This window comes from Haliotis rufescens, unplaced genomic scaffold (genome assembly GCF_023055435.1).
Source record: "Haliotis rufescens isolate VD_foot unplaced genomic scaffold, xgHalRufe1.0.p SCAF_3, whole genome shotgun sequence".
Lineage (NCBI taxonomy): Eukaryota > Metazoa > Mollusca > Gastropoda > Lepetellida > Haliotidae > Haliotis > Haliotis rufescens.
Window position 1 is genome coordinate 1,128,819 of NW_025964001.1, and position 16,059 is coordinate 1,144,877.

Consider the following 16,059-nt stretch of genomic DNA (forward strand, 5'->3'; position numbering starts at 1 on the left):
AGCCTATGTGATACAACAGTCATGGTAGCTATAGCCTATGTGATACAACAGTCATGATTGTTGGAGACTGTGATGTGTTGCTATTACAACCTACTGCTGCCATCACCAGACAAGGCGTTAACAGTAAACAGATTTGGCATACCACTGTTCTGTGTAGCAGTAAGATGAAAGTTATACCACTGTTCTGAGTAGCAGTAGGATGTCACAAAGTTATACCACTGTTCTGTGTAGCAGTAGGATGTTACAAAGTTATACCACTGTTCTGTGTAGCAGTAGGATGTTACAAAGTTATACCACTGTTCTGTGTTGCAGTAGGATGTTACAAAGTTATACCACTGTTCTGTGTAGCAGTAGGATGTTACAAAGTTATACCACTGTTCTGTGTAGCAGTAGGATGTTACAAAGTTATACCACTGTTCTGTGGAGCAGTAGGATGTTACAAAGTTATACCACTGCCCACTGTAGCAGTAGGATATTACAAAGTTATACCACTGTTCTGTGTAGCAGTAGGATATTACAAAGTTATACCACTGTTCTGTGTAGCAGTAGGATATTACAAAGTTATACCACTGTTCTGTTGAGCAGTGGGATGTTACAAAGTTATACCACTGTTCTGAGTAGCAGGAGGATGTTACAAAGTTATACCACTGTTCTGTGGAGCAGTGGGATGTTACAAAGTTATACCAGTGTTCTGTGTAGCAGTAGGATGTTACAAAGTTATACCACTGTTCTGTGTAGCAGTAGGATGTTACAAAGTTATACCACTGTTCTGTGTAGCAGTAGGATGTTACAAAGTTATACCACTGTTCTGTGTAGCAGTAGGATATTACAAAGTTATACCACTGTTCTGTGTAGCAGTAGGATGTTACAAAGTTATACCACTGTTCTGTGTAGCAGTAGGATGTTACAAAGTTATACCACTGTTCTGTGGAGCAGTGGGATGTTACAAAGTTATACCACTGCCCACTGTAGCAGTAGGATGTTACAAAGTTATATCACTGTTCTGTGTAGCAGTAGGATGTTACAAAGTTGTACCACTGTTCTGTGTAGCAGTAGGATGTTACAAAGTTATACCACTGTTCTGTGTAGCAGTAGGATGTTACAAAGTTGTACCACTGTTCTGTGGAGCAGTAGGATGTTACAAAGTTATACCACTGTTCTGTGTAGCAGTAAGATGTTACAAAGTTATACCACTGCCCACTGTAGCAGTAGGATGTTACAAAGCTATACCACTGTTCTGTGTAGCAGTAGGATGTTACAAAGTTATACCACTGTTCCTTGTAGCAGTAGGATATTACAAAGTTATACCACTGTTCTGTGTAGCAGTAGGATGTTACAAAGTTATACCACTGTCCCTTGTAGCAGTAGGATATTACAAAGTTATATCACTGCCCACTGTAGCAGTAGGATGTTACAAAGCTATACCACTGTTCTGTGTAGCAGTAGGATGTTACAAAGTTATACCACTGTTCCTTGTAGCAGTAGGATATTACAAAGTTATATCACTGCCCACTGTAGCAGTAGGATGTTACAAAGTTATACCACTGACAACTGTAGCAGTAGGATGTTTAAAGGTTTAAGCACAGTTTTTTTTTCAGTTCTGCAACACAGTTGCAAAACATTCTTCCACTATTTTTTTCTGTGTACTACTGGGTAATTCATTTCTAGAACAGGATTCTATCACGGTCCTGTTCCACTGTATGTTGTTACAGAAATGATGATATAGTATATCCTAGTATTGTCCAAGTATTCAGGATGTATCTACTGTAATGCTGTGCATCGAAGCAGAGTTTTAAGTACTGACATGGCTTCTAAGTGGCTGTTATCCTTCTGGTGCCTCACAGGCAGCTTGGGAGCCAGGGAGACAGGGAGCTGAGAATGAAAATCAAGTGTACACTGATCCAATGACTAGGGTAATAATAGTGTAGCACTAGCGCTATGAGCATCCACTTGGTGAATGGAATTTGGATCATTATAAATGCATATATTATTGTTATACTCTTCTGGTAAATACAGAAGGCAATGCCCTGCTACCACACAGACGGTTATACCCTGAGAGTGTAGCGCCATGAGCATCCACTTGGTGAATGGAATTCGGTTCATTATAAATCACATATTATTATTATTATTATTATTATTATTATTATTTTGCCGACAGAGGCAAACTTTCATAAACACTCATGTTCCTAAATGTCAACTGATCGAGGATCATGAAACAGGTCTAGCCTGTAGATTATAAACAGTAATTATGTCTACTCGCCAGCCTCATTAATTAGGTACGGTGCCTGCGTCTAGTCAGTCTGAGACTGGTTCATTAGTTCACTGTGTGAAATTGGATAGCTGTCTGCTTAAACGAGAGTGACTAGTGATTGTCTCATTGAACTAGATCCTTGTAGTTGAAGATGCATGCATGAAACATTATGTGAATATGGTGACCCATCAAGTAATTATCACTCTAACAAGCTGGAGTGGAGTCCACCTTTAACATGGAATGCCACATTGATAGTCAGTATATGTACTGTGTTGGAATATGTTGTTTGTTTGTTGTTCAATACCACACTCAGCAGTATTCCGGCTGTATGACAGTGGGGGGTCTGTAAATAATGAAATCTGTGCCAGACAATCCAGTGATTGACATCATGAGCATCAATCTACACACTTGGGATGCATTGACATACATCAACCAAGTCAGTGAACCTAACCACACGACTATGTTAATCGCCTCTTACAATAAACATGGGTTGCTGAAAACCAATTCTCGCCTGAATCTTTAAGGGTCTTGTTTGAATATGTGCCAGATGACAGATTTGTATTCATTAAGCAGTTGGGATCAGGAATGTAGACAGAAGTTTGCATTTATGCTGATCTGATTTTATTTTGGTGAGGTTAGGAAAATGTTTTCAATATATTAAGGTTGCCATGAGCATGATGAGTGGTATTCCAATTTCTAGGTGCTTACTTGAATTATTGTTAACAGGTGAGACTTTATGATGAATTTCAGGACATATATTAGTTTTGTGGTGGAGTCAACACTGTGTGGAATAGAAATGGCTTATGCTTTAGGAGAATGTTCATGCAGTCAGTATAATTAGTATTCGAGAACCGGTAATTTTGATGGAGCTTCTTTTCTTGTATATTAGTTTTATAGATATTTGTAGTGCTTCCTGGTTGAGGCATCAATGCACATATTTTCAGTGCAATTAAGTAAATTAAAATGTTACTTTGGAAAAAAATCATCTAAGTTTTGACAGTTAATTAACACATCCAGACTGATTAACTTTCAGGTTAACTGATCATGCTTCAAATTACATTTGAACCTTGAAGACAATCTTCTCAATACAGTGACTCAGTGTCTTAAGATGTCTGCCAGACAGACATGTCCTATCATGTAGAACGCTTCCTGTGGTGTCAGACATGTTCTATGCTTTAGAACTCTTCCTGTGATGCCAGACATGTTCTATGCTGTAGAACGCTTCCTGTGGTGTCAGACATGTTCTATCCTGTAGAACTCTTCCTGTGATGCCACACATGTTCTATGCTGTAGAACGCTTCCTGTGATGCCAGACATGTCCCATGCCGTAGGACACTTCTTATGGTGCCAGACATGTTCTATCCTGTAGAACTCTTCCTGTTATGCCAGATAGACATGTTCAATGCTGTAGAACTCTTCCTGTGATGCCAGACATATCCTATGCCGTAGAACACTTCCCATGGTGTCAGACATGTTCCATGGTGTAGAACTCTTCCTGTGATGCCAGACATGTTCCATGGTGTAGAACTCTTCCTGTGATGCCAGACATGTTCCATGGTGTAGAACTCTTCCTGTGATGCCAGACATGTTCTATGCTGTAGAACGCTTCCTATGGTGCCAGACATGTTCTATCTTGTAGAACTCTTCCTGTTATGCCAGCTAGACATGTTCTATGCTGTAGAACGCTTCCTGTGATGCCAGACATGTTCCATGGTGTAGAACTCTTCCTGTGATGCCAGACATGTCCTATCCTGTAGAACACTTCCTGTGATGCCAGGTAGACATGTTCTATTCTGTAGAATGCTTCCTATGATGTCTGACATGTTCTATGCTGTAGAACACTTCCTATTGTGTCAGACATGTTCCATGGTGTAGAACTCTTCCTGTGATGCCAGACATGTTCTATCCTGTAAAACACTTCCTGTGATGACAGGTAGACATGTTATATGGTGTGTTCTATGCTGGTGTTGTACCTGGTGAGGTCCATATCATACCATGCAATCTTCAAGCACTTGATGTATGTTGTTGCTATTTATTGATTTATCTGCAGTGAGTTAGTTCACATCTCACAGGAGTGGTTGGTTGAGAGCAAGATGTGCCCACTGCAGTGTGGCCCAATATTTGCCACAGTCACGCATCTTTAGTTTCATGTGTGTCACAACTGCATTGTATCAGTCCCTTGTCCCAGTTTCATGTGTGTCACAACTGCATTGTATCAGTCCCTTGTCCCAGTTTCATGTGTGTCACAACTGCATTGTATCAGCCCCTTGTCCCAGTTTCATGTGTGTCACAACTGCACTGATCAGCCCCTTGTCCCAGTTTCATGTGTGTCACAACTGCATTGTATCAGTCCCTTGTCCCAGTTTCATGTGTGTCACAACTGCACTGATCAGCCCCTTGTCCCAGTTTCATGTGTGTCACAACTGCATTGTATCAGTCCCTTGTCCCAGTTTCATGTGTGTCACAACTGCATTGTATCAGTCCCTCGTCCTAGTTTCATGTGTCACAACTGCAATGAATCAGTCCCTCTTCCTAGTTTCATGTGTCACAACTGCAATGAATCAGTCCCTCTTCCTAGTTTCACCAAGTAGTCAATCGAGTGAGTCACTCATTCTCTGTTGCACTGAATATTTTTCAAAGTACATTATCAACAAATGATATATTCCAATCATTGTCCTGTATATTTATTGATAGATAATAAATCAAGAATCAATGTTGTCGTTTACATGAGCCTACATGCTGGCTACTAAATGATATCCCTGCAAGCAATGTATGTGATAAAAGCCATATGACGAAGCTTAGACAATTGCCATGAATTATAAATTTAGGAAACAAAGAGGTTCTGTTAACTTGTCAGAAGTGACTTTTCATAGATTTATAATTCTCCCTGCCCCACATTTAGATGGGTTAAGCAGTCTCCCTGTCCACATTTGGAAGGGTTAAGCAGTCTCCCTGTCCACATTTGTAAGGGTTAAGCAGTCTCCCTGTCCACATTTGTAAGGGTTAAGCAGTCTCCCTGTCCACATTTGGATGGGTTAAGCAGTCTCCCTGTCCACATTTGGATGGGTTAAGCAGTCTCCCTGTCCACATTTGTAAGGGTTAAGCAGTCTCCCTGACCACATTTGGATGGGTTAAGCAGTCTCCCTGTCCACATTTGGATGGGTTAAGCAGTCTCCCTGACCACATTTGGATGGGTTAAGCAGTCCCCCTGTCCACATTTGGATGGGTTAAGCAGTCTCCCTGTCCCACATTTGGATGGGTTAAGCAGTCTCCCTGTCCACATTTGGATGGGTTAAGCAGTCTCCCTGTCCCACATTTGGATTGGTTAAGCAGTCTCCCTGTCCACATTTGGATGGGTTTAGCAGTCTCCCTGCCCCACATTTGGATGGGTTAAGCAGTCTCCCTGCCCCACATTTGGATGGGTTAAGCAGTCTCCCTGTCCACATTTGGGTTGGTTGATTAAGCATAAATATTTTCATATGTCCCTGCTGGAATATACATTGGGTGTATCATTGACTAAGTTGTACTTTCCTTTAACTGTAAGTTTATGTTCCGATCGAGTTAAAAGAACCTAAAACAAAACTGCATTACTTTATAGATGCTGATGTGATTATGTAGCAGCACCAGTTTACAGCTTTATGGAGTACAATTATCATATGCCATGTTAGAGGTAGATGACTGGGTTATTGGGCATGCATGGATCACTTCGTTGTAGTGTGATGGAACATTGAGGTTATTGCTGTTGAAGCTTGTCAGCACTATATTCTTGTAATATGAGGTGAATACTTGTACATTGTAATGTGCCTCAAGAGCAGTGTGTTACAGAGAGGATGATGAGCTGATGACATCACCCATACAGAAAAACAGATGCTGAATACAAATGATAATTTCCATAATCTCAATAGAGCATACAGTCCTATCAGTAGAGAATACAGGTCCCAATAGTTCCATCAATAGAGAATACAGTCCTATCAGTAGAGAATACAGGTCCCAATAGTTCCACCAATCGAGCATACAAGCCTGTCAGTAGAGAATACAGGTCCCAATAGTTCCATCAATAGAGGATACAAGCCTGTCAGTAGCGAATACAGGTCCCAATAGTCCCATCAATAGAGGATACTGGCCTCAATAGTCACATCTTGGTGTATATATCATATATATCTGACCAGAACACCTTGGTGTCTGTTTCATGTCTAACCAGAACATCTTGTGTATATATCATATATCTGACCAGAACATCTTGGTGTATATATCATCTCTTACCAGAACATCTTGTGTATATCATATATCTGACCAGAACATCTTGGTGTATATTTCATGTCTTACCAGAACATCTTGTGTATATATCATGAATCTCACCAGAACATCTTGTATATGTGTCACATATCAGACCAGAACTTCTTGGTGTTTATATCACTTATCTGACCGAAACATCTTGGTGTTTATATCCCATCTGACCAGAACACCTTTGTGTATATATATCACTTGTCTGACCAGAACATCTTGGTGTTTATATCGCATGTCTGACTTTCTCTTGTTTTGTTGCAGGGAGTGCAGTGGCACCAAGTCTCCTAAGGAAGAAGGGCGGATGGTGTCGCCAGGTGCATGCATACCGGTGCAGGTGCAGCATGCACAGAGCATGTTGCCGGCCGGTGCACACCCACAGGCGCCGACGTCAACCACAACAGATGGGCTGGACCCAGAGAAAAAGTTTCTGCCACCCATTGATCCCCGCACCAACCTTGTTCCGGCACCACACCCTAAACAGGAGATGCCTTCAGGTACATAGAACTGTAGGAATGCTGATTTGGTAGATTGCTTCAACAATGGAGGTAGACAGGTATAGACTGTAGACTGCTTCAACAGGTGGAGATAGACAGGTATTGACTGTAGACTGCTGCAACAATGGAGGTAGACAGGTATAGACTGTAGACTGCTTCAACGGGTGGAGATAGACAGGTATAGACTGTAGAGTGCTTCAACAATGGAGGTAGACAGGTATAGACTGTAGACTGCTTCAACAATGGGGGTAGACAGGTATAGACTGTAGATTGCTTCAACAATGGACGTAGACAGGTAAAGACTGTAGGCTGCTTCAACAATGGAGGTTGACAGGTATAGACTGTAGACTGCTTCAACAATGGAGGTAGACAGGTATAGACTGTAGATTGCTTCAACAATGGAGGTAGACAGGTATAGACTTAGGCTGCTTCAACAATGGAGGTAGACAGGTAAAGACTGTAGGCTGCTGCAACAATGGAGGTAGACAGGTAAAGACTGTAGACTGCTTCAACAATGGAGGTAGACAGGTATAGACTTAGGCTGCTTCAACAATGGAGGTAGACAGGTAAAGACTGTAGACTGCTTCAACAATGGAGGTAGACAGGTATAGACTGTAGATTGCTTCAACAATGGAGGTAGACAGGTATAGACTTAGGCTGCTTCAACAATGGAGGTAGACAGGTAAAGACTGTAGGCTGCTGCAACAATGGAGGTAGACAGATATAGACTGTACGCTGCTTCAACAATGGAGGTAGACAGATATAGACTGTAGATTGCTCAACAATGGAGGTAAACAGGTATAGACTGTAGGCTGCTTTAACAATGGAGGTAGACAGGTAAAGACTGTAGGCTGCTTCATCAATGGAAGTAGACAGGTATAGACTGTAGGCTGCTTCAACAATGGAGGTAGACAGGTATAGACTGTAGGCTGCTGTAACAATGGAGGTTGACAGGTATAGACTGTAGACTGCTTCAACAATGGAGGTAGACAGGTATAGACTGTAGACTGCTGCAACAATGGAGGTAGACAGGTATAGACTGTAGGCTGCTGCAACAATGGAGGTTGACACATATAGACTGTAGACTGCTTCAACAATGGAGGTAGACAGATATAGACTGTAGACTGCTTCAACAATGGAGATAGACAGGTATAGACTGTAGGCTGCTGCAACAATGGAGGTTGACAGATATAGACTGTAGACTGCTTCAACAATGGAGGTAGACAGGTATAGACTGTAGACTGCTGCAACAATGGAGGTTGACAGGTATAGACTGTAGGCTGCTGCAACAATGGAGGTTGACAGATATAGACTGTAGATTGCTCAACAATGGAGGTAAACAGGTATAGACTGAAGGCTGCTTTAACAATGGAGGTAGACAGGTAAAGACTGTAGGCTGCTGCAACAATGGAGGTTGACAGGTATAGACTGTAGACTGCTTCAACAATGGAGGTAGACAGGTATAGACTGCAGATTGCTTCAACAATGGAGGTAGACAGGTATTGACTGTAGGCTGCTGCAACAATGGAAGTAGACAGGTATAGACTGTAGACTGCTTCAACAGGTGGAGATAGACAGGTATAGACTGTAGGCTGCTTCAACAATGGAGGTAGACAGGTATAGACTGTAGGCTGCTTCAACAATGGAGGTAGACAGGTAAAGACTGTAGGCTGCTGCAACAGGTGGAGGTAGACAGGTATAGACTGTAGGCTGCTTCAACAATAGAGGTTGACAGGTATAGACAGTAGACTGCTTCAACAATGGAGGTACACAGGTATAGACTGTAGATTGCTTCAACAATGGAGGTAGACAGGTATAGACTGTAGATTGCTTCAACAATGGAGGTAGACAGGTAAAGACTGTAGGCTGCTTCAACAATGGAGGTTGACAGATATAGACTGTAGACTGCTGCAACAATGGAGGTAGACAGGTAAAGACTGTAGACTGCTTCAACAATGGAGATAGACAGGTATAGACTGTAGATTGCTTCAACAATGGAGGTAGACAGGTATAGAATGTGTCCCTGTTTTAAAGCTTATGAATTGAGAAGAACCTGGAGTGTCCATTTTAGTGATAGGTGCGATGATGAAACCAAGCACATGAGGTCTGGGGCACTGTGTTACGGCTCCTTGTGCCCATTCACTCAGGCCGAGTGGCAGGTCAAGGTTTTTGTGGAGTTTGTTCCGCTGACAGGGTCAACAAGTATGAATTGCCATTCTTAACTCAACACTTGTTTTGAAATAGATTCAAATAATCAAGTATATCCGGAAGCTGGAGGCCTCATGAAATTTTTTTCTTATATTGTCACATATATTTTGATAGGGAATATAGGAGGATATTGCAGTGATATACTGGGTGATCAGACAGACGGTTATACCATGCATATGACATTGTCACATATAATGCTATCAAATAGATGGTTATACCATTCATGTGATATATTAGGAGATCATTTGGATGGTTATACCATGCATGCAATATATTAGATGATCATATGGATTGTTATACCATGCGTGTGATATATTAGACGATCATTTGAACGGTTATGCCACGTGTGAGATATATTTTTAGGCGATAATATGGACGGTTATACCATGCATGCGATATATATTTGATGGTCATATGGATGGTTATACCATGCATGTGATATATTAGGTGATCATATGGACAGTTACACCATGCAAGTGATGTATTAGGCAATCATATCAACCTTTATACCATGAGCATGATATATTAGGCGATCATATGGATGGTTATACCTTGAGTGTGATATATCTTTAGGACGGTTATACCATGTGTGTTATATATCTTTTATTTTATCATATGGACGGTCATACCATGCGTGAGATATATTAGGCAATCATTCGATGAGGTCAGCAAGATGGAGGTCATTCATGTGGGTGTCTGACTGTATGGAGATCACTACCAGGAAGAGTTTAGAATATATTAGAATACTTATTGCATATCAGCTTGCTCCTTCATGCCCTTCATTGATAATGCACTCGGTGTGCAGAAACAGGAAGTTGTACATCATAGTGAGGTTGGACAGCATTAGTCATACGCTTTGAAAAGGAAGACACAATTTTGTCAATTTTTATGAGAGTATTTTGTTTTATATTTTTGAAGATTGACAGACATATTTTGGCTTGTGCATTTCTTGCAAGTCAGAACCTGGAATCTGTGAATTTAGTCTCAGAGATAAGGTGTCTTTTTATAAATAAAAGGCGACTAATGAGATCGGGTGGTCAGGCTCGGTGACTTGGTTGATACATGTCATCGATTCCAATTGCTTGGATCGATGCTCATGATGTCAATCACTGGAGTGTCTGGTCCAGACTCAATTATTTTACAGACCGCTGTCATATAGCTGGAATATTGTTGAGTGCGGCGTTAAACATCAAACAAACAAACAAACAAAATGCAAAATCCAAAATCCAAATGGATCCCAGAACAATGCTAATTCTAAGGGCTAATGCGGGGTGGTCGGGTAGCCTCGTGGTTAAAGTGTTCGCTCGCCACGCTGAAGACCCGGGTTCGATTCCTGACATTGGTACAATGTGTGAAGCCCATTTCTTGTGTTCCCCGCCATGATATTGCTGGAATATTGCTGAAAGCTGTCTAAAACCATACTCACTCACTCACTCACTCACTCACTCACTCAGTTGGGAGCTGCATGTGCGAAAAGGTTGGCAATAAGAATCACATAGCTTCAGATGTTTTCAGTATATTGAAGAATGTTCTTAAAATTCCAGAAGTATGTATAATTCCACATGAACATGCACTTCTGCATTGGTCGTTTTCAGTTGTGCAGTTCTCAGTGGTCATTGTATTCAGTTGTGCAGTTCTCATTGGTCGTTGTATTCAGTCCTACAGTTCTCATTGGTCGTTGTATTCAGTTGTACAGATCTCATTTGTTGTTTTATCTAGTCATACAGTGTTTATTGTATTCAGTTGTGCAGTTCTCATTGGTCGTTGTATTCAGTTGTACAGTTCTCATTGGTCGTTGTATTCAGTCCTACAGTTCTCATTGGTCGTTGTATTCAGTTGTACAGATCTTATTTGTTGTTTTATCTAGTCATACAGTTTTTATTGTATTCAGTTGTGCAGTTCTCATTGGTCGTTGTATTCGGTTGTACAGTTCTCATTGGTCGTTGTATTCAGTCCTACAGTTCTCATTGGTCGTTGTATTCAGTTGTACAGATCTCATTTGTTGTTTTATCTAGTCATACAGTTTTTATTGTATTCAGTTGTGCAGTTCTCATTGGTCGTTGTATTCAGTTGTACAGATCTTATTGGTCGTTGTATTCAGTTGTACAGATCTTATTGGTCGTTGTATTCAGTTGTACAGATCTTATTGGTTGTTGTATCATAAATTGATCCCGATTCGATGGGTGAAGGGTTACAGAAGTGGGCACCTCCGTGTTTGAGGGTAACATGATTTCAATGCAAATATAATTTGTTTCACAAATTTTTTGGCTTAAAAATTCTTACCCGATTGATTAATTTGTATTCATCATGTATATTCTGGTATGTTCTTATGCTATTATTTAATAATAAATTGTGTTTATTCTTGTGCTGCAGTGAGTGGGACATCCACCAAGTTGTGCCAGGTGTGTAACGACAACGCATCCGGCTTCCACTATGGTGTCTGGTCCTGCGAGGGCTGCAAGGCTTTTTTCAAACGAAGCATACAAGGTAAACATCAAGGCATGTAGCACTCCACTCTCTTTTCTGGCCTACCCCTGGGGAGATTCCAGGTTAGATTTGGTCCCCAGAAAACTTCTGGTTGTAAGATGCGAGTAAATGGACCTTTGTCAGGCGACTTTGTTGATTGTGTGTCTCTCCATGCAGATTCCAGGGCAGAATAGGTTTCCAGAACTCCATGCTCCTCCCTCTGAGGATCTGTTCTGACCTGGGTGTCACTGATACACAGGGGGGAGGCCTCCCTGATACAGGCCTCACTGGTACGGAGGGTTGAGGCCTCCCTGATACAGGCCTCCCTGATACACAGGGATGTGGCGTCCCTGATACAGGCCTCACTGGTACGGAGGGTTGAGGCCTCCCTGATACAGGCCTCCCTGATACACAGGGATGTGGCGTCCCTGATACAGGCCTCACTGTTACGCAGGGTTGAGGCCTCCCTGATACAGGCCTCACTGATACACAGGGGGGAGGCCTCCCTGATACAGGCCTCACTGATACACAGGGGGGAGGCCTCCCTGATACAGGCCTCACTGGTACGGAGGGTTGAGGCCTCCCTGATACAGACCCCCCTGATACAGGCCTCCCTGATACAGGCCTCACTGATACAGGCCTCACTGTTACGCAGGGTTGAGGCCTCCCTGATACACATGGGGGAGGCATCCTTGATACAGACCCCCCTGATACACAGGGATGTGGCGTCCCTGATACAGGCCTCACTGGTACACAGGGTTGAGGCCTCCCTGATACAGGCCTCCCTGATACACAGGTATGTGGCGTCCCTGATACAGGCCTCCTTGATACACAGGGATGTTGCCTCCCTGATACAGGCCTCCCTGATACACAGGGATGTGGCCTCCCTGATAAAGGCCTCACTGGTACACAGGGATGTGGCCTCCCTGATACAGGCCTCACTGATACACAGGGATGAGGCCTCCCTGATACACAGGTATGTGGCCTCCCTGATACAGGCCTCACTGTTACGCAGGGTTGAGGCCTCACTGATACACAGGGATGAGGCCTCCCTGATACAGACCCCCCTGATACACAGGGATGTGGCCTCCCTGATACACAGCGGGGAGGCCTCACTGGTATGCAGGGTTGAGGCCTCCCTGATACACCACGGAGGGGGGTGTGTGTGTGTGTGTGTGTGTGTGTGTGTGTGTGTGTGTGTGTGTGTGTGTGTGTGTGTGTGTGTGTGTGTGTGTGTGTGTGTGTGTGTGTGTGTGTGTGTGTGTGTGTGTGTGTGTGTGTGTGTGTGTGTGTGTGTGTGGTGTATGGGTGGTCTCATTGATACAGGCATCCCTAATAGTTCTGAAGGAGATGTGGCCTACCCATCTTTAGTGTTGCTGTTGAGATGCAGAGATGACACAACATAATGTATGTGCAGTTTACAAGATTATTATTAATTCAATTAAGTTCGTCTTGCAGGTCCCGTGGACTATGTATGCCCAGCAACTAACAACTGTACAATTGACAAACATCGTCGGAAGAGCTGCCAGGCATGCCGACTTCGCAAATGTTATGAAGTTGGAATGAACAAAGGTATAATCCCTTCCTTCTGAAAGCCTATTATCTCTATAGAAGAAGATTTTGAATTTTAACTTCAGGTTTTCAGTCTAGTGTTAGAAACATTAACATACAGCAATTTGCATAACTTATTGAAATTGCTCAATTTGCACAACATCCCAGAAGCATAATGGTTAGGAGGACATTGGTCCCATGACCTGCTCAGAGATGGGCATCTGACAGCTAGAGAAACTGCAGGGTTTGATACTCCGGGGTTGGGGCCTCCCTGATACACGGGGTTTAGGCCTCCCTGATACACGTGGGTTGAGGCCTCCCTGATACACGTGGGTTGGGGCCTCCCTGATACATTTTGGTTGAGGCCTCCCTGATACATGTGGGTTGAGGCATCCCTGATACACTTTGGTTGAGGCGTCCCTAATACAAGTGGGTTGAGGCCTCCCTGATACACGTGGGTTTAGGCCTCCCTGATACACGTGGGTTGACGCCTCCATGATACATGTGGGTTTAGGCCTCCCTGATACACGTGGGTTGAGGCCTCCCTGATACACGTGGGTTTAGGCCTCCCTGATACACGTGGGTTGAGGCCTCCCTGATACACATGGGTTTAGGCCTCCCTGATACACATGGGTTGGGGCTCCCTGATACACATGGATTGGGGCCTCCCTGATACACGTGGGTTGAGGCCTCCCTGATACACGTGGGTTTAGGCCTCCCTGATACACATGGGTTTAGGCCTCCCTGATACACGTGGGTTGAGGCCTCCCTGATACACGTGGGTTGAGGCCTCCATGATACATGTGGGTTGAGGCCTCCCTGATACACATGGGTTGAGGCATCCCTGATACATTTTGGTTGAGGCCTCCCTGATACACGTGGGTTGAGGCCTCCCTGATACACGTGGGTTGAGGCCTCCCTGATACACGTGGGTTAAGACCGCCCTGATACACGTGGGTTTAGGCCTCCCTGATACACGTGGGTTTAGGCCTCCCTGATACACGTGGGTTTAGGCCTCCCTGATACACCTGGGTTGAGGCCTCCCTGATACACATGGGTTTAGGGCTCCCTGATACACGTTGGTTTAGGCCTCCCTGATACACGTGGGTTTAGGCCTCCCTGATACACGTGGGTTGAGGCCTCCATGATACATGTGGGTTGAGGCCTCCCTGATACACGTGGGTTGAGGCCTCCCTGATACACGTGGGTTGGGGCCTCCCTGAAAAGACTGATTACATGAATGCCCAGAATGCCATCTGAATGCTAGACCCTAACAATCTGATGATCATGGCATTGTGATACTAGTACCGTATTTTACCGGGTTTCAGCTGAGTTTTCAAGATCAAAACCTAAGGTACATGAGGTTGGCCAAGACCTTTAACCAACGTTCTTTAGACATGTTTTGCAGGGATAAAACAAGTCTGATAGAAATCTGTCATTTGCTTGTATAAACAATGTGCTCCATAAATTGGCAGAATTGTACAAACTATGATACTGACTGATGTCGCTCTATCACCAAGGTTGTATGTGGACCAAGAATACAGAGACATGTGTCTCATAGCTTCCTTGTATGGTGACCTTGAGCTGTTGAATCCATGGATGTACTTCCATTCACTTTGTTGTTGTTTATGTGTTATGCTACAGGGGAATTATGTGTATTGGATAAGATAACAGATACTGACTATATGGGAAGAGTTTAGGTACAGGAATGTGTTTAACTCCCATCAATTAACATCTGGATCAGTTTAAAGTCAAGAAAATTTTCAAATGAACAAATGGTTCAGTGACTGGAGACTGAATGTACCAGCAACACTCACTTGAGACAGTCATCAGTAGAGACAGCCGGACACTTGAGACAGCCGTCAGTAGAGACAGTCGTCAGTAGAGACAGTCGGTCACTTGAGACGGTCAATCACTTGAGACAGCCGTCAGTAGAGACAGTCGGTCACTTGAGACGGTCAATCACTTGAGACAGTCGTCACTTGAGACAGCCGGACACTTGAGACAGCCGTCAGTAGAGACAGTTGGTCACTTGAAACATTCACTTGAGACAGCCAGTCATTAGAGACAGCTGGTCACTTGAGACAGTCAGTCACTTGAGACAGTCGTCAGTAGAGACAGCCGGACACTTGAGACAGTCAGTCACTTGAGACAGTCAGTCACTTGAGACAGCCGAACACTTGAGACAGCCGTCAGTAGAGACAGTTGGTCACTTGAAACATTCACTTGAAACAGTCAGTCACTTGAGACAGTCGTCAGTAGAGACAGCCGGACACTTGAGACAGTCATCAGTAGAGACAGCCGGTCACTTGAGACAGTCAGTCACTTGAGACAGTCAGTCACTTGAGACAGTCAGTCACTTGAGACAGTCGTCAGTAGAGACAGCCGGACACTTGAGACAGTCATCAGTAGAGACAGCCGGTCACTTGAGACAGCCGTCAGTAGAGACAGTCGGTCACTTGAGACGGTCAGTCACTTGAGACAGCCGTCAGTAGAGACAGTCGGTCACTTGAGACAGTCATCAGTAGAGACAGTCGGTCACTTGAGACAGCCGTTAGTAGAGACAGTCGATCACTTGAGACAGCCGTCAGTAGAGACAGTCGGTCACTTGAGACAGTCGTCAGTAGAGACAGTCGGTCACTTGAGACAGCCGTCAGTAGAGACAGTCGGTCACTTGAGACGGTCAGTCACTTGAGACAGTCAGTCACTTGAGACAGTCATCAGTAGAGAAAACCGGACACTTGAGACAGTCATCAGTAGAGACAGCCGGTCACTTGAGACAGCCGTCAGTAGAGACAGTCG

The 16,059-nt window shown here is 43.6% G+C and overlaps 1 protein-coding gene across 8 annotated transcripts in view; it reads left to right on the top strand.

Moving 5' to 3' along the window:
• LOC125384427 (estrogen receptor-like) overlaps nt 1-16,059 on the top strand; it is a 151,130-nt gene that overhangs the window by 119,288 nt on the left and 15,783 nt on the right. For 6 of the 8 annotated variants that reach the window (XM_048403530.1, XM_048403529.1, XM_048403532.1 and 3 more), the window contains 3 exons: nt 6,800-7,032; nt 11,614-11,727; nt 13,153-13,278. In XM_048403530.1, the coding sequence (XP_048259487.1) occupies nt 6,800-7,032; nt 11,614-11,727; nt 13,153-13,278 (473 nt within the window). Of the gene's footprint in view, nt 1-6,799; nt 7,033-11,613; nt 11,740-13,152; nt 13,279-16,059 lie in introns of all 8 variants that reach the window. The other 2 variants (XM_048403528.1, XM_048403533.1) reach the window with 2 other exon arrangements.